Source organism: Colias eurytheme, chromosome 7 (genome assembly GCF_061535395.1).
Source record: "Colias eurytheme isolate Ceu_HAF_F1 chromosome 7, ilColEury1 Martin Lab GWU primary, whole genome shotgun sequence".
NCBI classification, from domain to species: Eukaryota; Metazoa; Arthropoda; class Insecta; order Lepidoptera; family Pieridae; genus Colias; species Colias eurytheme.
Genome location: NC_142986.1, coordinates 7,537,774 through 7,561,399, shown reverse-complemented (window position 1 = coordinate 7,561,399; position 23,626 = coordinate 7,537,774). Strand labels below are relative to the sequence as shown.

Genomic DNA, 23,626 nt, shown 5'->3' with positions numbered 1-23,626 from the left:
CTGTTAACGTGATCTATTTGCAAAACAGATACAGCTTGACGTGGTTCAAGTGATTTTCATTAACTATAGAGGTCGGATAAGCGAACGATTTATATGTTTATTTGTTCATTGGTATGCATTGAGAACATATCCCTATTTCGTCGGTAGGAGTTAATTAAAAATCGTGATGGAATATTTATGTACAGACATTTGCTAGGGAGATTAAATTTGCAAAAACGAAAAAAATAATGCGCCTTATACAATCATTTTAGTGTTTCAAACGTGCGTGATTTCTTAGTATTAAAAGCGTGAATATTAAATTTAAATCTCACTATTTTAAAGATGTATTTGTTTGTATCATATATTTCTACAAATTTATTAATTTATATGTTAAAAATCGTTTCTAAGGAGTTGTGTACAAGAGACGATCCTTGAATATGCGGGTGGCGCGACGAGTCGGCGCCTCAATTTGTCCTTTAATCACGACACATTTGTTAGTGTAAGCATTTTTTCTTCTACAAGTGGAATTATTGTCCAATGACCTACAAATATGTTTGTTATTTAGAATAAATACAGTCTTTAAAAGTAATTATTAAACTCTTAAAACTCGGCTCCTGGATAATGTCGAAGAAAATTTTGAATTAATGTAATTTATTACTACGGTTTTTTCAATGTTTTCAATTATATTCGTAGTGTCTGTGGTAATTAAGATTGACCTTAGTAAATTGTTGAAATGAAACCGATACTATCCAGACTTTTATCTATCTAACGGCCATCAACCCTCGTTGGTAAATGGTAACATTCCAATGTATACCTATTGTATGTATTTTCCAATAAATATGCACTTTAGCATTAGTGATATCAATATCCATAATAATTAAGTTTGTTATGGACGTTAAAAGGCACGTATAAAATAACATTGTCATAATAAATCCGATTCCCGTTATCAGCTGGTTAATCAAAGAGCGGGAGGCTTTGATCAGTCACGCCTGGCCGCTCGTCTTTATTGTCCACCTTTATTTTAAAAATTTATTGGCTGATTATATTTTTAATTTTTATGATATTAAAATATGTGTAAATAGTTGTGAACGGATTTATGAGCATTGTCCAAAATCCTTACTCTAAAAATTCCTATAGTTAAATAATATATTTAGACCTGCAATAATGCATTCGCATGCATATACATTTTACAGACGCCTCGATGCTCTTGTTTTAATAACTATTCATTGGGTGTACTATCGAGAAAATACAGTCTTCAATAATTATTATTCGTTCACTAAACAAGAATACGGGAACTTGGGAATCTTTCTTTTGTTTTGGGCATATGAATCTCTACATAAGATCTACATATTATAATGAGGTCTTAACACGTGTTTTGGATACTATATTTAATATTGACATTTCAACCTCATATTGTATTCTTACAAATAAATGATTACTTGAATATACTTCGGTTGATGTGTATTACTCTCCTTTCAAATATTATTTTTAAATATGCCATTTGTGATTATTATCAAATGCGAAATCGTATATTATTTCAAGTACTCTAAATAAATTATAGAACTTGAGGATTTATCCAATTTACTCAGTTTTTAGTACTTCAAAAGCGCTAGAAAGTTTTAACATTAATCTCTAATGAGGTTATTGGAAACACGGAGAGCAAAGTTATAAAACTTATAACTATTAAGTACGCCAAACCGCCAAGGTTTACGAGTTTATGTATGTTGTGCCTATATCGTAACCACAAGAACTTGTGGTTTACACTGTACGGAATGGAATGTTTAATATAATATTTGATGATATATATTCATGGGTGTGTTTTTATTAGAATTTTATATCACTACAAAAATGGTATAACATCCAGAATTTCGTAAATATAAGAATAACTTTTTATAGAATACAAAAGCTACTTTACGAGCACAATAGTTATAATATATTATGTATAAGTTATAATACCCCATAGTTCTATACAAGCTTAATAAATACGTATTACATGTTCGAAAGGTTTTCATAAAATGATTTATTTTTCCAACATGATTATCGGATGAGGAAGCATAAGGAATTTGAAGAGGCTTCTATGTGGTCCGCTTCCTTCGTGATAAGAAACTTGATAAGATAACAGAAGCAAATGATACATCGGGGTGTGGTATCTTAGCCATTCAAACCTGTTTGGAAGTCATAGGTTGGAAGATCGATAAATCTACCCGAATACCTTTATCTTTTTATGCCACGGTTTTTGTTTTGGTTGTAGCAACGTAAATTACAGTTATTTTTGCAACTTATATGCACATAAAACACTAAATATATAAAACAAACACTACCTAGTAAATATATGAAAGTTTTAATTTTTGAACACCGATACGTAAGTGAATACTTCTTATGTAAGTGAATGTATAGATATGTTTAATATTTTATTAACAGTCGATGTTCAAATGTAAGTTAAAACGGAAACATCAAAAGGTACAAGACGGTTGCTAGCCTGTAGATCTGTATATTTTATGTAAGTAATTGAATTCGCCTTTCGTACTGGAACCTCCAAAGTAATTGAGTTATTGACTGATGTTGAGTCTATATTTATGTAACGACGGTTATCAGACTGACTCGATAAATATTTGCACGTTTCATTTGCATTTGAATTTTGTAATTCGATTGTGAAAAATTAAGAATACGAGCAAATTGTGTAATGTAGGATAATTGTATTATTCCTTGTAAACTTGAAATATTTATTTTTCCTTATTATTCCTTGTACACATGTGTGAGCGGGAACATCAATCAACGACGTTTTGTATTCGTATGATATATGGCCTGGCAATATTTCTCTAGATGATACGTTGTGTATTCAAAATTGATTTCTAAATTTCGTTTAACGAGTTCTGAATCATACTTTTTATTAGCGCTGTTCTACGAGGCTCATAAACTTTAATACTCTTCCTTTATTATTACTTATAAGACATCAATTAAAGCTCTAATATTTTTCCTCAACCTAACATTGGAAAAGTAGAAGTGGAAAAGTTTTGATATATATAATATACATGATTTAATCGTACGCAAAAATGGCTAGCCCAAAAATAGATAGTAAAATCGATAGGATAGGTACTATTTTGTATATGTAAAAGTTGGCGTAACCTATTCCTGAATGTTTTAACTCACTACATATTGCCGCAAAGTGCTTTCAGATAGTTTTCGTTTGCGGACCCTGCGGTTCTATCGATTCCAAACTTTTCCCAACTTGAGGCTACACTTTTACATAAATAATCAGTACATGGATACTTTATGTATAACTAACGAACCGACACGAACCTGTTTTGGCTTTTGTTAGTCTTATAAGGAAAATGTTATGCTTTAGGATTTCAGGAATATATTCATTTCGTAAATTAATGTTCGCCTTTATTTTTATTGGTACAGAGATGGTGGTATTTGGGGTAACTAAATAGCTGTTATACTGTATAATAATGTGCAATATTCTATTACTGTATATTGTATAATGGCAAAATGAATCAATTTTGAATACGTTATTCTTAATTACGTAAAATATGTATAAATTACAACGAAAAAAGTACTTAATTAGATGTCTTGCAGAATTTCCCGAGAAAATAAATTTCGTGATACATATTAACGTTTTATGCTGAAATCAAAATAAAAAAGGAAGTAAAAGCAACAATTCTCACTATATTACAACTTTATAGCCTCTTTATCATAACGTCCATAAAACACATAAAAGTGTATATTGCATAATACATAATATTGGCCATAAACAGAAAGTGTCCAGTCCAGTCACATATTCTTTGAAGTTAATGTTATAAAGATTTTAGAAGATTGAAATGCTTTTTTATAATAGCAAACTATTGCAACTTAATATGATTATAAAAATGAATACCGTATTAAGGGTGCACTCACACACATCAGTCACCGTCACGGCACCGATGACTGATCGGTGACGGTTTGTGTACGTATCCACAAACACCAGTCACCGTCATGTTGTCCGTCAGTCACGTCGCCGGTTTGACTGAATCATTGAACACATACATCAGGTTAGTCAGTGATTAGACGTGTGTCACGCTAGAGAACATGTAGCAATTATTGACGGTAGCACGACGCTGACTGAACTGAGACGTGACGGCACCGGGTGTGTGGGGATAAAAGTATGATACATGTATGGAAAGATTATTTGACGTGCCTGACCGGTGACGTCACTGATAGATTTCGTGCCGGCGACTGTCGTGTGGGAACAGAGTCATACTAGAACTATTGATACATATTTTTTTTTAATCCTGTCCGGTGACGTGCCGTGACGGTGACTGATGTGTGTGAGTGCACCCTTAAAAGGTCAGTAAACAGTAATAAAGGTGTGATTGTCTGGCATATTTTTTCTTCTAATTTGCAATAATATAAACATTTTATAATATATATAATACAAACATTTTAAAAGTTTTCTAAATATTTACGTATTCCAATTTATTTTATTGATCATGTCTTATCCCAATGATCCCAATATTTTTAGTGGGGACACTAAAAAAAAATATAAATAAAACAAACCAGTCTGTAACGTAGTTTATTGAAAATATTAATTTCCTTTTCGCTTATATTACATTCCAAAATATTTTATGTTTAGCTTCTATATAAAACAAGTTTACCTAACATATTAATGTAATAATCCAGAACGGAACATTAAAAGCGGTAATTTACAATGTTATTTATATATTTTAAGTTTAAAATTATAGTCACAAATAGGTACTATTTTATACAAACTTAATTAATTAAAAAGTTCTAAATTAACCTTAGAAATATTTAAATATTGTATTCAATAACTTATTAATAAATTATAATTCTAAAAGTTAAAAAGTCATAAAATAGTAACTGAACATTTATGCTGTTGTATAATGTATAGTAACGAAAATACAATCGTGATGTACATTATGAAATGAATGATATTAAGTAAATTTCAATTAATTTCATATTGTTTCAAGTTTTTAAATTACTGTATGAACTAAAATAACAAGTTAATTATTATTAAAAAAACAAAATACCCGACTGCACACTAAAAAAAGAGCTATATTAATTACTCCGTGATTGAAATGAATCTAATGATACCGCATACATATTTTTTTAAAGGGAAATTTAGAAAAAATATTATTATGTCTTTATCCCGTGGGACTTTTAGGATAAAATGTTTCCTATGACACTCCCGTAATCAAGACAAATCTAACGATACCTCATACATCAAAACCCATCAAGCCGTTTAGGCTACAGGTGGTCACAAAGGAAAAGACATACATACATACTTACATACACTCGAAAAACATTACCCTCCTTCTTTGGCAGTCGGGTAAAAAACGAAATAGGTACGTTTCAGAACCTTTCATATTAGTTCGGAAATAAAAAATATTATCATCTACTTCAAATGTAATTTCGCATACTTACGCAACTGGTAATTTTATATACTATTCCATTTTACATTGGCACTTTTACAATAACCTAACCTACCCTCTAAATGTTACTATAAATTGTACGGTTATTTTTTTGAAAACATAACTTATTTTTAATCTATTTGTTTGATGTTTTATACCAATTACCGTGGAATAGGAACCCATGTTGGAGGGATTTTCAAATAGAACATTTTCGTCAATAACACCATGGACCAATATATATAACACTCAAATGAGAAAAAATAATCCCAAAATAATATCACAAACAATGAAAACATGTATCGAATTTAGCCATTAATTTCATATATGAAAACGAACTCTATTTTCAAGATGGCTAGAATATTATATTTAAGTATAGGTAGTAAGACAATAACAAGAAACAATTTCACATTTTTTAAAAGAAATTAACGTATCATTAATGTGTGCGTAATTAGATGAGATTTTGTTTACTAAAACCTTTAACGAAAACAAAAAACACACTTCAAAAAAAAGGAAGAAAAGTTTTTTTACAGCAAGGTCACAATATTTTTTGACATACACTCATTTCAAGTATTAATTCAGCAGTTCAAAATTTAATATCTACAAGCAAATTCTAATTTAGTTGGTTCCATCAAACGTACGTAATCGAATTTATTCAGACTTAAAATTAGTATCACTTTTGGCGTAATATCTATATTAATCAACATTTTATTTAGAGCGGCTTATCTATGTTCCTAACCTCCTAGATACCAAAATAAAAATAGCCCAGCTTAACCTATTAAAAAGCTTCGCTTAAAAATTCATTTAGTAAATGCCTTTCAATTTGATAGGTACAGAGAGTGGTTTTTTTAAGTATGGACACATTCTGCACGTTCAACTATATCGTTATAAAGGTAAATACATACCTAAAATATAATGTTTTTATACTGAATATTACAGTGAGGAGTTAAATAACTTTCGTAAATGAATCAAACTGCAAAGAAACCACAAGGACCCGAATTAAATAAACTTCATTTTATCTTACGATAGAAGGCACTGCCTTAGTAATTATCATAACTTTGACCGATGCTTTGGTATTTATAAAATGTTATTATTTACAATTTAATCAGTGGGAATAATATAACATGGTGCTGCAGAAAAAACTCCAAAAGGAGTGTAAACATGTCGCATATATAATTGACGATATTTGGAATATAAAGGCATTTATCAAATCCTGTTCTTCACATAAATGAAACGTACCAAGTCTTATGAATGTCTTTCACCTTAAAAATTACCTTTTTCTTAAGCAGTAAGCTTTATAATTATGGAATATTTACATTATTCAACAATTAGCATATACGTGGGTCGTTTTTAAATAAATAACCAAAACGAATACCATTTATCATCGACCTATAACAAATGGACTTCAGCTCCCAAAGGCGGAAAGTTTTAATAAGGACAATGTTTCGCAAAATTAATTTGATAAACAATATCTGCATGAGACACAGTTATTATACAGGAATTTTACTGGTGAACGGTTCGTTTAATTAATAAACTTATTCATTATTTGAGAACAAGTTAATATTATTTACTGATGGGAATAAAATGACATGTTATAAAACAAAGAATAAACTGTAAGCTCTTTTTAAATGGTATTGCCGAAAATACATAATACGATATTAATAACGTCACTCAGTCATTTTACAGCCTAGTTTATAACTAGTATTGCACCATTAAAATAGCATAATTATACGAAGCACTATAGGTGTGTTTCTTCGCCGGATTCATCGCAGGGAACCCTAACAGCTTTGGCTCCAGCTAAAACACCAACACCCTCTAAACAGGACCGTCTATTTGAAAGAACATCTCTCAAAAACGCTCGTCTAGGGCCACCGAAATCTGTCCCAGTTATAGACCTAGTTAACTTTCTTAGTGCTGGTAATTTCAAAGCCTCTTCATAAGTAGGAGGCTCATCCGTAGGAGTAGTTTGAGCTCGACCACCAAATGGATCTCTAGACGAAATAGGAGACAGTTCTCTTGAGAAATAAATAGCGCCCTCCCTATTTTGTACCTGAGGTTCTGGAATTTGTTCATAATTGACGTTATTTGTTAAGTCTTCTAAAATCTGTCTAGCACTACGACCTGTAGTTAACACTCCTGCCCAGGATCTTCTATTCAGTTGCTTCGCTTCATTCGACCTAGAACTACCGGCTATGTTATTACTAGAATGAGTCCCTGATATTGTTACCTTTGGTCTTCTGGGCGGTTCATCAAACGAGGCAGCTTTGATTGCTGGCCTAGTGGGTCTGTCTGATTCTATATCAATTACGACACCAGAGTTAGAACTTTCAGCGGGTTCTTCTCGTACTGCCGCATCAATTCGCATGGCTTCTGAATATGAAGGTACAATGGCACAGTTACCTCGAATAGCGGCGAATAATTCTAAACTATCAACTGTAGAAGCGTGGGAAAGTGGGAGAGTTCGAGGTGGTCTGGGAGCTGAACATAGAACAGCACTTTGTTCATCTGCTAATGCCCAAGAGTAATTTGTGTTTGGGACGGGCGGAAGTGTGTCAGATAAATGTGTATCCAAGTCTAACTGTCGACTCGGATCTAATTCGTAGTTTGTACCAAATATTTTCGTAATCTGTAACAATAAATTTAATAAGTATAATAAATGAAAAAAAAAAATATGGAAATATTATCATTGATAACGACGTAAAACTTACCGTATAATGTACGTATGCTGTATTACATTCTATAACAATTCTAAGAGGCCAAGATAGAAGAAGGCAAGATAACGTCCAGAATAGAAGCTGTGAAGAATACCAAGGACATCGGTCGGTGTCCCTAAAATAAACAGATATTAAAAAATAGGGAGAAAAATAATGTTATTCAAAATATAACAAAAACAATCATTGGCTAATTAATTATATTAAATCCGGTCAAAAAGTTTACCCCTAAGTTTTAATTAAACGTCCAATACAAACTGAAATGTTTGTAGGTTAAGCGTACAAATATTAACACTTTAACTTATTATGAAAACGTGTTTCATGCCACATGTAAGATCTATATCTGATAAAATATATTCCATACCTATAAGCGACCATGTACTCTTTAAACGAGCTGACGCCAATTAGATCCAACCCTTCACGCATTTCCATGAAATCATCAAATCTTTCATGCTCCGCGAAGAACCTTGATCTTTGATCTTCAAATTCTGTAAAATAATTATTAATGAGCGCAAACTTGAGTTATGCTTTATAAGAAAATTAATTTAAAACTTCTTTGTTGTAATCGAAATTTCAGTTCCGCTAAAAGAGCTATAAATAACAGCCCCGAGTACTCTTTGAATTTCTTCATTCCCAAAGGAGATAAAACGGAATGAATATGGCTCGCTCGAAACAGATTAAATTCAACTTTTTAATGTAATTTTTCCAGACATTTCTAATCCAATATTTGAATATAAAATAGGTAATCATATTTTTTACATCCTGTTTTTTAACTGTAATAAATAAAAAGAAATAAGATATTATTTTTGAGATGCTAGCTTAAGTGATTATCATAATTAACTTTATAAAGTATTACTTTTGGAACAAAAGGAGAAGTATGAAAAGGCGGTGAAAGATGCGCAATGTGAGAGCTGGAAGGAGTTTTGCCGGAAACAGGATAGGGAGGGGGTCTGGGAGGGCATCTACAGGGTGCTGAACAGGGCCACAGGGAGAGTGAAGGATCTGCCCCTTACGAGGTGCGGTGAAACCCTCAATGCCCGAAGCTCTGCGGAACTGTTGGCGGAGACCTTCTACCCCGTGGACCTGGAGAGTGGTGAAAGTGAGGAGCAACGTTTGACGCGTCGGCGGGCGAAGTCCTTGGACACCGAACCGCCGACGGGTCCGGACGATCCTCCTTTCATCATGGAGGAGTTGAAGGGAGCCGTTAAGTCCTTCAATCCCAAGAAGGCCCCCGGGGCGGATGGCCTCACGGCCGACATCTGCCAGCACGCTGTAGATTGTAACCCGGAGTGGTTCCTTGCGCTGTTGAACAAGTGCCTCACTGTCGCCTACTTCCCCAAACAGTGGAAGTGGGCGACTGTGGTGGTGCTGAGAAAGCCGGGCAGGGAATCATACCGGGTACCGAAAGCCTATCGACCGATCGGTCTCTTACCTGTTCTCGGCAAAATCTTCGAAAAGATGTTGGTCGCCCGACTCAGGTTCTACTTGCTGCCCAAAATAAGCCCCCATCAGTATGGTTTCATGCCACAGAGGAGCACCGAAGACGCCCTCTATAGACTAGTGAACCATATCAGAAATAAGAGGGAGGAGAAGAAGATTTCTGTTGTGGTTTCGCTGGACATAGAGGGAGCTTTCGACAGCGCCTGGTGGCCAGCCATAAAGGTGCGGTTGGCCGAAGTTGGGTGTCCGGTGAACTTGAGGCGGGTGATTAGCAGCTACCTGAGTGAAAGGGGAGTGAATGTAAGGTATGCAGGTGTGGAAGTGAGTAGGGAAACCAACAAGGGGTGCGTACAGGGGTCCATAGGTGGACCGCTCCTGTGGGACCTCTTGTTGGATCCCCTGCTGTGGATGTTAGAGGAGATGAAAGTGTTCTGTCAGGCGTTTGCCGACGACATAGTGTTAGTGTTTGATGGAGATACGGGCTTAGAAATAGAGGTCAAGGCAAACCGCATATTAGGAATAATTGACGAATGGGGTGTTAGAAATAAGCTGAAATTCGCGCCACATAAGACGTGTGCACTGCTCTCGACACGAAAACTAAAATATGACAAGCCACGACTTACAATGGGTAGTGTGGACATCCAGTATTTCGATAATATTAAAATACTGGGTCTTATTATTGACGGCGGCCTGACATTCAACGATCATGTTGGGAACGTTTGCAAGAAGGCAATCGCCCGCTACAAGCTATTAGCGAGAGCAGCCAGAGTAAGTTGGGGGCTTAACCCCCAAGTAGTTAAGACTATATATATCGCAGTTATAGAACCGACTATCTTGTATGCATCAGCAGCGTGGGCACCCACAGCGGAAAAGATGGGGGTCCGAAAGAGGCTTAACACCGTTCAACGGGGTTTTGCCTTGAAGATCTGCAGAGCATATCGGACTGTCTCCCTGAACTCTGCGATGCTGTTGGCTGGGATTCTCCCTCTTGATCTCAGGATACTCGAAGCTTCGAGGCTTTATGAGATCGGGAGGGGTGTGTCGCACCCGGCGGTGTTGAGGGACAGGGAGGTGGAACGAATGGCACCCGCGATTGAGGACCCACATCCGGCAGAGCAGGTAGAGCTGGGGTTCGGCTTGGTAGATGAGGACACCTATGCCGACGTGGTTGACAGCCACGTCCACAGGGTCTATACGGACGGCAGCAAGATTGAGGGTCGCGTCGGAGCCGCCCTTTCCGTATGGAAAGGTGAGGCCGAGACAAAGGCCGTTAAGCTTGCGTTGCCACCGTATTGTACCGTCTATCAGGCTGAGCTCCTAGCGCTCAAAAGAGCAGTAGACATAGCCTGCAAGAGCGGAGCGGCAAAGGTCGGTGTCTTCAGCGACTCCAGATCGGCGCTCCAGGCGGTTACCCTGAGTTCCCGTCATCCCCTGGCTGTGCAAACACGGGCGGCCCTCCGAAACGCTGCATTGCAGAGGCGAGAGGTCTCCCTGTTTTGGATTAAGGCGCACGCGGGGCTTAAGGGGAACGAACGGGCAGACGAGTTAGCCAAGGAGGCCGCTCTGGGGTTGAGGAGGAAACCGGATTACGATCTGTGTCCTGTTTCATTCGTCAAGCGTATTTTGAGACAGGATACGATCAGCGAATGGGATAGGAGATACGATGTAGGAGGAACGGCCGGAGTCACGAAGCTCTTTTTCCCAAGCGCTGCAGCTGCATACAAGGTAGTCGGGAAAATAAACATCACACATCACACCACACAAGTACTGACTGGTCACGGCGGATTCGCCTTCTACTTGAACAGATTCAAGCTGAAGGATAATCCGTCGTGTCTATGTCAGCCTGGAGTTGAGGAGACGGTTCCTCACCTGTTACTCGAGTGCCCAATTTTTGCAAGCAATAGATATGCTATTGAACAAAGATTGGGCATGGCGATGACGGGTGAGAATCTGCCTTCTGCCCTGGGGGATAAGTGTAAGGATGCGTTCTTACAATATTGTAAGCATATTGTAGTCGTAGTTAACCAAAGAAATAGTGTGTGATATTAGTTTAACTGTGATATAGGATTAAGTTGAGTGTTTTTGTGCCGTGTTTTTATTGAATTTTTACTTAATAATTTTGATTCTATTTTATATTGTAATTTAATTTAAGTTTTTATAATTTTAATTGTACATTATTTATATTTATATGTTACCAGTATGTTAATATTTCTAAAAATTGAACAAAAAAAAAAAAAAAAAGCAAAAAAAGTCTCTGGACTATAATCCAGAGGTGGCGCGAACACCCTGTGATGACGGGTGCCTTTTAAAAAAAAAAAAAAAAAAAAAAAAATGGTAACATTCCAATGTATTGTATGTATTTTCCAATAAATAGGCACTTTAGCATTAGTGATCAATATCCATAATAATTAAGTTTGTTATGGACGTTAAAAGGCACGTATAAAATAACATTGTCATAATAAATCCAATTCCCGTTATCAGCTGGTTAATCAAAGAGCGGGAGGCTTTGATCAGTCACGCCTGGCCGCTCGTCTTTATTGTCCACCTTTATTTTAAAAATTTATTGGCTGATTATATTTTTAATTTTTATGATATTAAAATATGTGTAAATAGTTGTGAACGGATTTATGAGTATTGTCCAAAATCCTTACTCTAAAAATCCCTATATTTAAATAATATATTTAGACATGCAATAATGCATTCGCATGCATATACATTTTACAGACGCCTCGATGCTCTTGTTTTAATAACTATTCCTTGGGTGTTTAATCGAGAAAATACAGTCTTCAATAATTATTCGTTCACTAAACAAGAATACGGAAACTTGGGAAGCTTTCTTTTGTTTTGGGCATATGAATCTCTACATAAGATCTACATATTATAATGAGGTCTTAACACGTGTTTTGGATACTATATTTAATATTGACATTTAAACCTAATATCACAATATACAGATACATACAGTAAGGAAACTTCATACAAAATGTTCGAAATGGCTCCCCCCCCATCAAGCGTGTTTACAAGGGTATTGAGGGGGATCGATAGTAGCGGGTGACACATCCACAGATTTTGAATATAGTATGGAAAAAAGTTTAAAGTTGTGTCAATTCACATTAAATAAATATCGATTGTTTCAGTTTGTAGCCCTTTCAATAAATATATTTGTTAATACCATATCTGACTACAAGTTAAAAAGACTCTATTTTTTAATTTCTATAGATATGGCAGTATGAGTTTTATATTATGTTGACATATTTTCTATCAAAATGATAGCTACAAATAGTACCTATTAGGAGTCCAGTCTGTTTAAAGTTCGCATCTATTTTTAAAAAAAATCTTGTTTAAATTTATGTGCATAATTACGTAAATATTAGGGAAGAAAAAGATAGATATTATAATTATTGTATTTTTATCGATACGTGGCGTCTCCACTTTGTTAAGCACTAAGCCTGTCAAACTATTTTCTTTTTCTTCCTAAAACAAAAAGGTAGAGGTTCTATGCTCGTATAATAATAATTTTAATTTATTTTTGCATATTTTGTGTTTTTTAATTTAATTTAATTTATCGTTTTAAAAATAATTTAGTAGGTATACCTACATACAAGTATTGTAAATTCTGGTTTAAAATAATTATTGAATATATGTATAATACAAATATCAAGCATTATAAATAATTTTGGTACATTAAATAGCCTTCGGCGTCCATAACAAAACTAGATTTCGAAATATAGCACTGATAAAAACGTATTTACTTTTACAAGCTGTATTAATTCGGATTGTTTCTTCTTGTAAATTCATATTTAGGCTACACCATTTTTGTATTTTAACGGGTTTTAATCTCCAAATTACCACAAAATCAACTGTGAAAAAAAGCAAACAGAAATATACAGGCCGAATTGATAACCTTCTCCTTTATTTTTCAAGTCGGTTAAATATCAAAAAGTAACAGCCCTATAGCTATACGTCATAATTTCATGGGGGGGGCTTAGTTTCCTAACTGTATGTACGTAGTATATATCTGTCAACTGTGCTAATATTGTATTCTTACAAATAAATGAAAAGTTGAATATACTTCGGTTGATGTGTATTACTCTCCTTTTAAATATTATTTTTAAACATGCCATTTGTGATTACTGATTATTATCAAATGCGAAATCGTATATTATTTCAAGTGCTCTAAATAAATTATAGAACTTGGGGATTTATCTAATTTACTCAGTTTTTAGTACTTCAAAAGCGCTAGAAAGTTTTAACATTAATCTCTAATTAGGTTATTGGAAACACGGAGAGCAAAGTTATAAAACTTATAACTATTAAGTACGCCAAACCGCCAAGGTTTACGAGTTTATGTATGTTGTGCCTATATCGTAACCACAAGAACTTGTGGTTTACACTGTACGGAATGGAATGTTTAATATAATATTATTTGATGATAAATATTCATGGGTGTGTTTTTATTAGAATTTTATGTCACTACAAAAATGATATAACATTCCAGAATTTCGTAAATATAAGAAGCACTAAAAATAACTTTTTATAGAATAAAAAAGCTACTTTACGAGCACAATAGTTATACATAATATATTATGTATAAGTTATAATACCCCATAGTTATATACAAGCTTAATAAATACGTATTACATGTTCGAAAGATTTTCATAAAATGATTTATTTTTCCAACATGATTATCGGATGAGGAAGCATAAGGAATTTGAAGAGGCTTCTATGTGGCCCGCTTCCTTCGTGATAAGAAATTTGATAAGATAACAGAAGCAAATGATACATCGGGGTGCGGTATCTTAGCCATTCAAACCTGTTTGGAATGAAGTCATAGGTTCGAAGATCGATAAATCTACCCGGATACCTTTCTTTTTGTGACACGGTTTTTGTTTTGGTTGTAGCAACGTAAATTACAGTTATTTTTGCAACTTATATGCACATAAAACACTAAATATATAAAAACAAACACTACCTAGTAAATATATTAGTTTTAATTTTTGAACACAAATACGTAAGTGAATACTTCTTATGTAAGTGAATGTAGGTATGTGTATGTTTTCTATTATGTAAGTGAATTTATAGGTATGTTTAATATTTTATTAACAGTCGATGTTTAAATGTAAGTTAAAACGAAAACATCAAAAGGTACAAGACGGTTGCTAGCCTGTAGATCTGTATATTTTATGTAAGTAATTGAATTCGCCTTTCGTACTGAACCTCCAAAGTAATTGAGTTATTGACTGATGTTGAGTCTATATTTACGTAACGACGGTTATCAGACTGACTCGATAAATATTTGCACGTTTCATTTGCACTTGAATTTTGTAATTCGATTGTGAAAAATTAAGAATACGAGTAAATTTCGTAGTGTATGATTGTATTATTCGTTGTAAACTTGAAATATTTATGACGCTTCTGAGCGGGAACATCAATCCACGACGTTTTGTATACGTATGATATATGGCTTGGCAATATTTCTTTAGATGATATACGTTGTGTATATCTACCTATATTCATAATTGATTTCTCAATTTCCTATATCAAGCTCCGAGTCGTACTTTTTATTTACGCTGTTCTACGAGGCACATATTATATACTTTAAAGCTGTAGTATTTTTCATTAACATAACATTGAAAAAGAATAAATGGAAAAGTTTTTATATATACGTGATTTAACCGTATGCAAATATGGCTATAGATAGATATATATAGATAGCCCATAAACAGATAGTTAAACTGATAGGAAAGGTTGTACTGTTTTGTATACGTAAAAGTTGGCGTAACCTATTCCTGAATGTTTTAACTCACTAAATATTGCCGCAAAGTGCTTTCAGATAGTTTTCGTTTGCGGACCCTGCGGTTCTATCGATTCCAAACTTTTCCCAACTTGAGGCTACACTTTTACATAAACAGTACATGGATACTTTATGTATAACTAACGAACCGACACGAACCTGTTTTGGCTTTTGTTAGTCTTATAAGGAAAATGTTATGCTTTAGGATTTCAGGAATATATTCATTTCGTAAATAAATGTTCGCCTTTATTTTTATTGGTACAGAGATCAGGTGGTATTTGGGGTTACTAAATAGCTGTTATACTGTATAATAATGTGCAATATTCTATTACTGTATATGGGCAAAATGAATCAATTTTGAATATGTTATTCTTAATTACGTAAAATATGTATACATTACAACGAAAAAAGTACTTAATTAGATGTCTTGCAGAATTTCCCGAGAAAATAAATTTCATGATATTAACGTTTTATGCTGAAATCAAAATAAAAAAGGAAGTAAAAGCAACAATTCTCACTATATTACAACTTTATAGCCTCTTTATCATAACGTCCATAAAACACATAAAAGTGTATATTACATAATACATAATATTGGCCATAAACAGAAAGTGTCCAGTCCAGTCACATATTCTTTGAAATAATGTTATAAAGATTTTAGAAGATTGAAATGCTTTTTTATAATAGCAAACTATTGCAACTTAATATGATTATAAAAATGAATACCGTATTTAAAAGGTCAATAAACTGTAATAAAGGTGCGATTGTCTGGCATATTTTTTCTTCTAATTTGCAATAATATAAACATTTTAAAATATATATAATACAAACATTTTAAAAGTTTTCTAAATATTTACATATTCCAATTTATTTTATTGATCATATCTTATCCCAATGATCCCGATATTTTTAGTGGGGACAATAAAAAAAATATAAATAAAACAAACCAGTCTGTAACGTAGTTTATTGAAAATATTTATTTCCTTTTCGCTTATATTACATTCCAAAATATTTTATGTTTAGCTTCTATATAAAACAAGTTTACCTAACATATTAATGTAATAATCCAGAACGGAACATTAAAAGCGGTAATTTACAATGTTATTTATAGATATATTTTAAGTTTAAAATTATAGTCACAAATAGGTACTATTTTATACAAACTTAATTAATTAAAAAGTTCTAAATTAACCTTAGAAATATTTAAATATTGTATTTAATAACTTATTAATAAATTATAATTCTAAAAGTTAAAAATTCATAAAATCGTAACTGAACATTTATGCTGTTGTATAGTAACGAAAATACAATCGTGATGTACATTATGAAATGAATGATATTAAGTAAATTTCAATTAATTTCATATTGTTTCAAGTTTTTAAATTACTGTATGAACTAAAAAAAACGAAATAGGTACGTTTCAGAACCTTTCATACCTATTAGTTCGGAAATAAAAAATATTATCATCTACTTCAAATGTAATTTCGCATACTTACGCAACTGGTAATTTTATATACTATTCCATTTTACATTGGCACTTTTACAATAACCTAACCTACCCTCTAAATGTTACCATAAATTGTAAGGTTATTTTTTTGAAAACATAACTTATTTTTAATCTATTTGTTTGATGTTTTATACCAATTACCGTGGAATAGGAACCCATGTTGGAGGGATTTTCAAATAGAACATTTTCGTCAATAACACCATGGACCAATATTATATATAACACTCAAATGAGAAAAAATAATCCCAAAATATCACAAACAATGAAAACATGTATCGAATTTAGCCATTAATTTCATATTTGAAAACGAACTCTATTTTCAAGATGGCTAGAATATTATATTTAAGTATAGGTAGTAAATTTCACATTTTTTAAAAGATATTAACGTATCATTAATGTGTGCGTAATTAGATGAGATTTTGTTTACTAAAACCTTTAACGAAAACAAAAAACACACTTCAAAAAAAAGGAAGAAAAGGTTTTTACAGCAAGGTCACAATATTTTTTGACATACACTCATTTCAAGTATTAATTCAGCAGTTCAAAATTTTAATAATATCTACAAGCAAATTCTAATTTAGTTGGTTCCATCAAACGTACGTAATCGAATTTATTCAGACTTAAAATTAGTATCACTTTTGGCGTAATATCTATATTAATCAACATTTTATTTAGAGCGGCTTATCTATGTTCCTAACCTCCTAGATACCAAAATAAAAATAGCCCAGCTTAACCTATTCAAAAGCTTCGCTTAAAAATTCATTTAGTAAATGCCTTTCAATTTGATAGGTACAGAGAGTGGTTTTTTTTTAAATATGGACACATTCTACACGTTCAACTATATCGTTATAAAGGTAAATACATACCTTAAAATATAATGTTTTTATACTGAATATTACAGTGAGGAGTTAAATAACTTTCGTAAATGAATCAAACTGCAAAGAAACCACAAGGACCCGAATTAAATAAACTTCATTTTATCTTACGATAGAAGGCACTGCCTTAGTAATTATCATAACTTTGACCGATGCTTTGGTATTTATAAAATGTTATTATTTACAATTTAATCCGTTGGAATAATATAACATGGTTCTGCAGAAAAAACTCCAAAAGGAGTGTAAACATGTCGCATATATAATTGACGATATTCGGAATATAAAGGCATTTATCAAATCCTGTTCTTCACATAAATGAAACGTACCAAGTCTTATGAATGTCTTTCACCTTAAAAATTACCTTTTTCTTAAGCAGTAAGCTTTATAATTATGGAATATTTACATTATTCAACAATTAGCATATACGTGGGTCGTTTTTAAATAAATAACCAAAACGAATACCATTTATCATCGACCTATAACAAATGGACTTCAGCTCCCAAAGGCGGAAAGTTTTAATAAGGACAATGTTTCGCAAAATTAATTTGATAAACAATATCTGCATGAGACACAGTTATTATACAGGAATTTTACTGGTGAACGGTTTCGTTTAATAAAATTAATAAACTTATTCATTATTTGAGAATAACTTTATATTATTTACTGATGGGAATAAAATGACATGTTATAAAACAAAGAATAAACTGTAAGCTCTTTTTAAATGGTATTGCCGAAAATACATAATACAATATTAATAACGTCACTCAGTCATTTTACAGCCTAGTTTATAACTAGTATTGCACCATTAAAATAGCATAATTATACGAAGCACTATAGGTGTGTTTCTTCGCCGGTTTCATCGCAGGGAACCCTAACAGCTTTGGCTCCAGCTAAAACGCCAACACCCTCTAAACAGGACCTTCTATTTGAAAGAACATCTCTCAAAAACGCTCGCCTAGGGCCACCGAAATCTGTCCCAGTTATAGACCTAGTTAACTTTCTTAGAGCTGGTAATTTCAAAGCCTCTTCATACGTAGGAGGCTCATCCGTAGGAGTAGTTTGAGCTCGACCACCAAATGGATCTCTAGATGAAATAGGACACAGTTCTCTTGAGAAATAAATAGCGCCTTCCCTATTTTGTACCTGAGGTTCTGGAATTTGTTCATAATTGACGTTATTTGTTAAGTCTTCTAAAATCTGTCTAGCACTACGACCTGTAGTTAACACTCCTGCCCAGGATCTTCTATTCAGCTGCTTCGCTTCATTCGACCTAGAACTACCGGCTATGTTATTACTAGAATGAGTCCCTGATATTGTTACCTTTGGTCGTCTGGGCGGTTCATCAAACGAGGCAGCTTTGATTGCTGGCCTAGTGGGTCTGTCTGATTCTATATCAATTACGACACCAGAGTTGGAACTTTCAGCGGGTTCTTCTCGTACTGCCGCGTCAATTCGCATGGCTTCTGAATATGAAGGTACAATGGCACAGTTACCTCGAATAGCGGCGAATAATTCTAAACTATCAACTGTAGAAGCGTGCGAAAGTGGGAGAGTTCGAGGTGGTCTTGGGGCTGAACATAGAACAGCACTTTGTTCATCTGCTAACGCCCAAGAGTAATTTGTGTTTGGGACGGGTGGAAGTGTGTCAGATAAATGTGTATCCAAGTCTAACTGTCGACTTGGATCTAATTCGTAGTTTGTACCAAATATTTTCGTAATCTGTAACAATAAATTTAATAAGTATAATAAATGAAAAAAAATATGTAAATATTATCATTGATAACGACTTTAAACTTACCGTATAATGTACGTATGCTGTATTACATTCTATAACAATTCTAAGAGGCCATGATAGAAGAAGGCAAGACAACGTCCAGAATAGAAGCTGTGAAGAATACCAAGGACATCGGTCGGTGTCCCTAAAATAAACAGATATTAAAAAATAGGGGGAAAATAATGTTATCCAAAATATAGCAAACACAATCATTAGCTTATTAATTATATTAAATCCGGTCAAAAAGCTTACTCCTAAGTTTTAATTAAACGTCCAATACAAACTGAAATGTTTGTAGGTAAAGCGTACAAATATTAACACTATAACTTATTATGAAAACGTATTTCATGCCACATATAAGATCAATATCTGATAAAATGTATACCATACCTATAGGCGACCATGTACTCTTTAAACGAGCTGACGCCAATTAGATCCAACCCTTCACGCATTTCCATGAAATCATCAAATCTTTCATGCTCCGCGAAGAACCTTGATCTTTGATCTTCAAATTCTGTAAAATAATTATTAATGAGCGCAAACTTGGGTTATGCTTTTAAATAAAATTAATTTAAAACTTCTTTGTTGTAATCGAAATTTCAGTTCCGCTAAAAGAGCTATAAATAACAGCCCCGAGTACTCTTTGAATTTCTTCATTCCCAAAGGAGATAAAACGGAATGAATATGGCTCGCTCGAAACAGATTAAATTCAACTTTTTAATGTAATTTTTCCAGACATTTCTAATCCAATATTTGAATATAAATGGGTGATCATATTTTTTACATCCTGTTTTAACTTTTATAACTAATAAAAAGAAATAAGATATTATTTTTGGGATGCTAACTTATGCGATTAATTGACTTAATTATTATAAACAAGAACACATTCCAAACCAAGACGATCTTTGTGCCTTATTGTGTGTCTAGTAAATAATTGTGATCGATATTTGATTCCAGCGTTAAATGCATTTTTCCCGGGTCTAACAATATTATCCTTCCGACTGAAAGCACGTAAGCCAATATTCTCGTCACAAAAGCTACCACATCAATTAAATTGGTTTCAATTTGCCTCGAGTTCACTATAATCTGTAGTGTGCATGTTTTACCGTCTACTTCGCGTAATTCAGTTTGCAAACTCCATCTGCGCTACGTAATTCTGCTCCGTGGCTATTTATTAGATGCGCCAGCTCTAATTATTAAAACTATAATGCAATAGACGCCATTTGCATGTAAGATCCGTTTCTATAATTGCGCTGTGAATTCTTTTTTCTCGTATTTTTTACTTTGCATTTGAGTTTGTTGATTTTTTAATAAATAATTAGAAATAAATCATTTGACAAACCGGTTATTTTAGTACTTTGCGTAACATCCTAATCCTACCTATTATTACTTGGTATTGATACTTCAGAAAGTGGCTTGTTGATGGGCATACGGACGAACAAATAAGACATCGATCCTAAAAAGGTTCTCCTTATCGAAGCGTTCTTATGAGTGTCATAATATGTAATGAATGCTATAGAGACGCCACACTGAGTCAGATCTTACACGCTTAGTATCGTTTTTCTATATCACTATTATATAACATCGCTTGAACTGATATTTTAATATCGTGCCATCTAGAACGTTCCGCGATATGCATCGACATTCGGCAACAAAGCTTTTATTGGCATGGTAACAAAAGTGAAATATCACCTATTTTATTGCTTTTTTTATTTTGCGTATTTGTTTTTATTGCAGAGGTTTTAACACGTTTGATATGAGTGAGGAAATATATTGTACGTTTGGTGAAAATGTAGTTGCTTTTTGTGTTTCGAAAGCTTTGATTTTGGAAAACAGAATATAAATTCATTGTTTCTCTTCACGTATCGCGTTATACCAACATTATTATTACTATTACAGAGCACTTATTTCTCATAATCCTTATGTCTGCAAATACTACGACCGCCTGATACTGGAGTTTCGATCTTCACCGTGTAACGACCGTAACGACTCTCATTTGTATTCTAGTGCACGTATCGTGATGCAACATTGTACGAAAGCAGCGATTTACGTATAACAATATGTAGACTAGATATAAAATAGGAAAGGAAAGACTTTGAGTATAAAGATAATCCCAAATATCTGCACATCTGACAACCTGACCTTGAGCAGAATCCTTGCCAACTTGTTCATAAAGTTCCTTTGAGTAATGGACTCAACAGGACTTTATGAAAAGAAAACGAGTATAATATATATCACAGTAGTTAAATATGTTATGCTTACCGCTAGCTGCTTCAATGTTAGCAAATGCAAAGCCCTTGCTAAACCTCACTTTAGTGATGGGTGTACTTGTATCAAGCACCAGGTTTCTTGATGCGTCTTTTTGCCCACAGCAAGCATGGGCAAAAGATGTACTTGCGCTGTGCGTGTTCACTCTTTCGTAATATACCTGTTTGAATAAAATAAAAAGAAAATGTACTACAGTCATAAACATGTGAGACTCGACAAATCGTACCTCGATGTTATAGCAAATTGAATAAAGTTGTTGTAGGAAAACCGTACAAAATCGAATTAATTTATGTACAGGTTTGAACCTAGGTATATGAAAATATATAAATTAATAATAGTTTTTGAAAAAATATTTTTCAGGAAAAATTTTACCCTCGTTTAATTGTTCTTATGAAGGTTAAGTATACAAGATAGATAATGTATTGATGCGATATGCACCTGTCCACATAATGGTGGCCATACACCATACTTCCTATCGTCCATTCGGCATGACGCTACCGATTGGATCTGACCATGTGTGGGAGTGGATTGGCATTATTTGGCATGATAGTTATACTTGACGGAACAATCGAATTTCGATTCTTTTGGCTTGATCATGGCGATTGGATCATGTCGATTGGACCGTGTATGGCGGTATACGATCGTCACTTCAGTCTGGTTAAGATTTTTCGTCCAAGCTGAAGCATAGGCGCTTCGCTCGCTTTGTCGATAAATATGAAAGTATATGGATGTTTAGATGTCAATGGTTACGGATTTGGATAAGATTTGTTTGGGAGATAGATGAAGTACCAGATTACTTAACACATTGGGTACTTCTCATTAAATAAGTACATATATATAACAACAATCTTCCCGGCATATAATCCTTTTTTTGTTTTATTTTTACGAATAAAACGCCCAAAACGGCTGAAACATCGTCGTCTGTCACCGGTGACGCCATGGCTTCAACTGAACGTTGCTGCCGATTGGACAATTCAAACGTTGTGTGTGTGGTCTCTATGGACAAACTGCAGATTGGATCAAGCTGCAGCGTCATGCCCATTGGACAATAGAAAGTATGGTGTATGGCCAGCATTACAGTGGAACACGGGACTTCACTTGTCACCGAAACATGTTATACCTAGACTAGGTATATACACGTCCATACAACTAGGTAACCTAGTTGTATGGACGTGTATCTATAGTCGAAAGGGTACAGTGTATATAGCATAGTGTGAAAGCATTTTGTGCGTTTTTTTTGTAATCTGTTAATGTATTAATTTTGAGCTGTGATGGCTCTAAGGTTAACACTTCTATCATCAAACAAAGGCCAGTTAGGCACAATAATGAGTGAACTAAACTGGCATTATTTTAATCCGTATCTAATCAGTTTGTTGCTTTATATTGTTTCAACCATCTTCAAAAACCTGTGATCAATAATGCAATGAGTTCAAATAGAGCTGAAATTTTCATTCTATATTTCGTTGAAAAGGAGCCTGATAATAGGTTCATAGCGATAAGATAATGAATGAAATGCTCTCCCTTACAATGCTGCCTTGTAGTTAAAAACCTTTGATGCTTCAGCAATTTCTAAATTAAAGTGACAAAGACAGTTCAACGACCGGCTGATCCAAGAAATTTTTAAACGAACGCTAAACCTAAATAAAAAATATTTTTTTTCAATTCGATTCTTATGATTTTGTGCATTTTCATCGAACATTGACTTTAATTCTTTGTATTCAGATGCAAATATTTCATTTTATCTTCTACCTCTACGGGGCGATGCACCTACGAGAAGTATATTCAAAGTCAAACGTGTTAAATACTGCAATATGTACCTACTTGAAAAAATATTTATCATCAATTATGATAGCAGAGTGAATATTTTTCCAAA

At 33.7% G+C, this 23,626-nt stretch overlaps 3 protein-coding genes across 3 annotated transcripts in view; 1 reads left to right on the top strand and 2 right to left on the bottom strand.

Moving 5' to 3' along the window:
* Nucleotides 1-6,728: 6,728 nt before the first annotated feature.
* Nucleotides 6,729-9,488, bottom strand: LOC149907175 (uncharacterized). Its single transcript, XM_090103862.1, has 5 exons — nt 9,418-9,488; nt 9,109-9,365; nt 8,460-8,583; nt 8,093-8,213; nt 6,729-8,010 (listed from the first exon to the last, which is right to left on the bottom strand). The coding sequence occupies exons 1-5, from the start codon at nt 9,486-9,488 to the stop codon at nt 7,123-7,125; spliced, it is 1,461 nt and encodes a 486-aa protein (XP_089959988.1). The 3' UTR covers nt 6,729-7,122.
* Nucleotides 9,340-11,807, top strand: LOC149907174 (uncharacterized). Its single transcript, XM_090103751.1, has one exon. The coding sequence runs from the start codon at nt 9,554-9,556 to the stop codon at nt 11,576-11,578; it is 2,025 nt and encodes a 674-aa protein (XP_089959877.1). The 5' UTR covers nt 9,340-9,553; the 3' UTR covers nt 11,579-11,807.
* A 6,616-nt stretch (nt 11,808-18,423) lies between these two features.
* The window catches only part of LOC149907173 (transmembrane protein 151B-like), a 31,534-nt gene continuing 26,331 nt past the window's right edge, over nt 18,424-23,626 (bottom strand). Inside the window, exons 5-8 of the mRNA XM_090104070.1 lie at nt 21,748-21,913; nt 19,876-19,999; nt 19,510-19,630; nt 18,424-19,430 (exon numbers count right to left, since the gene is read on the bottom strand). Coding sequence (XP_089960196.1) covers nt 18,543-19,430; nt 19,510-19,630; nt 19,876-19,999; nt 21,748-21,913 — 1,299 coding nt within the window. The 3' untranslated portion in view covers nt 18,424-18,542. The remainder of the gene's footprint in view (nt 19,431-19,509; nt 19,631-19,875; nt 20,000-21,747; nt 21,914-23,626) is intronic.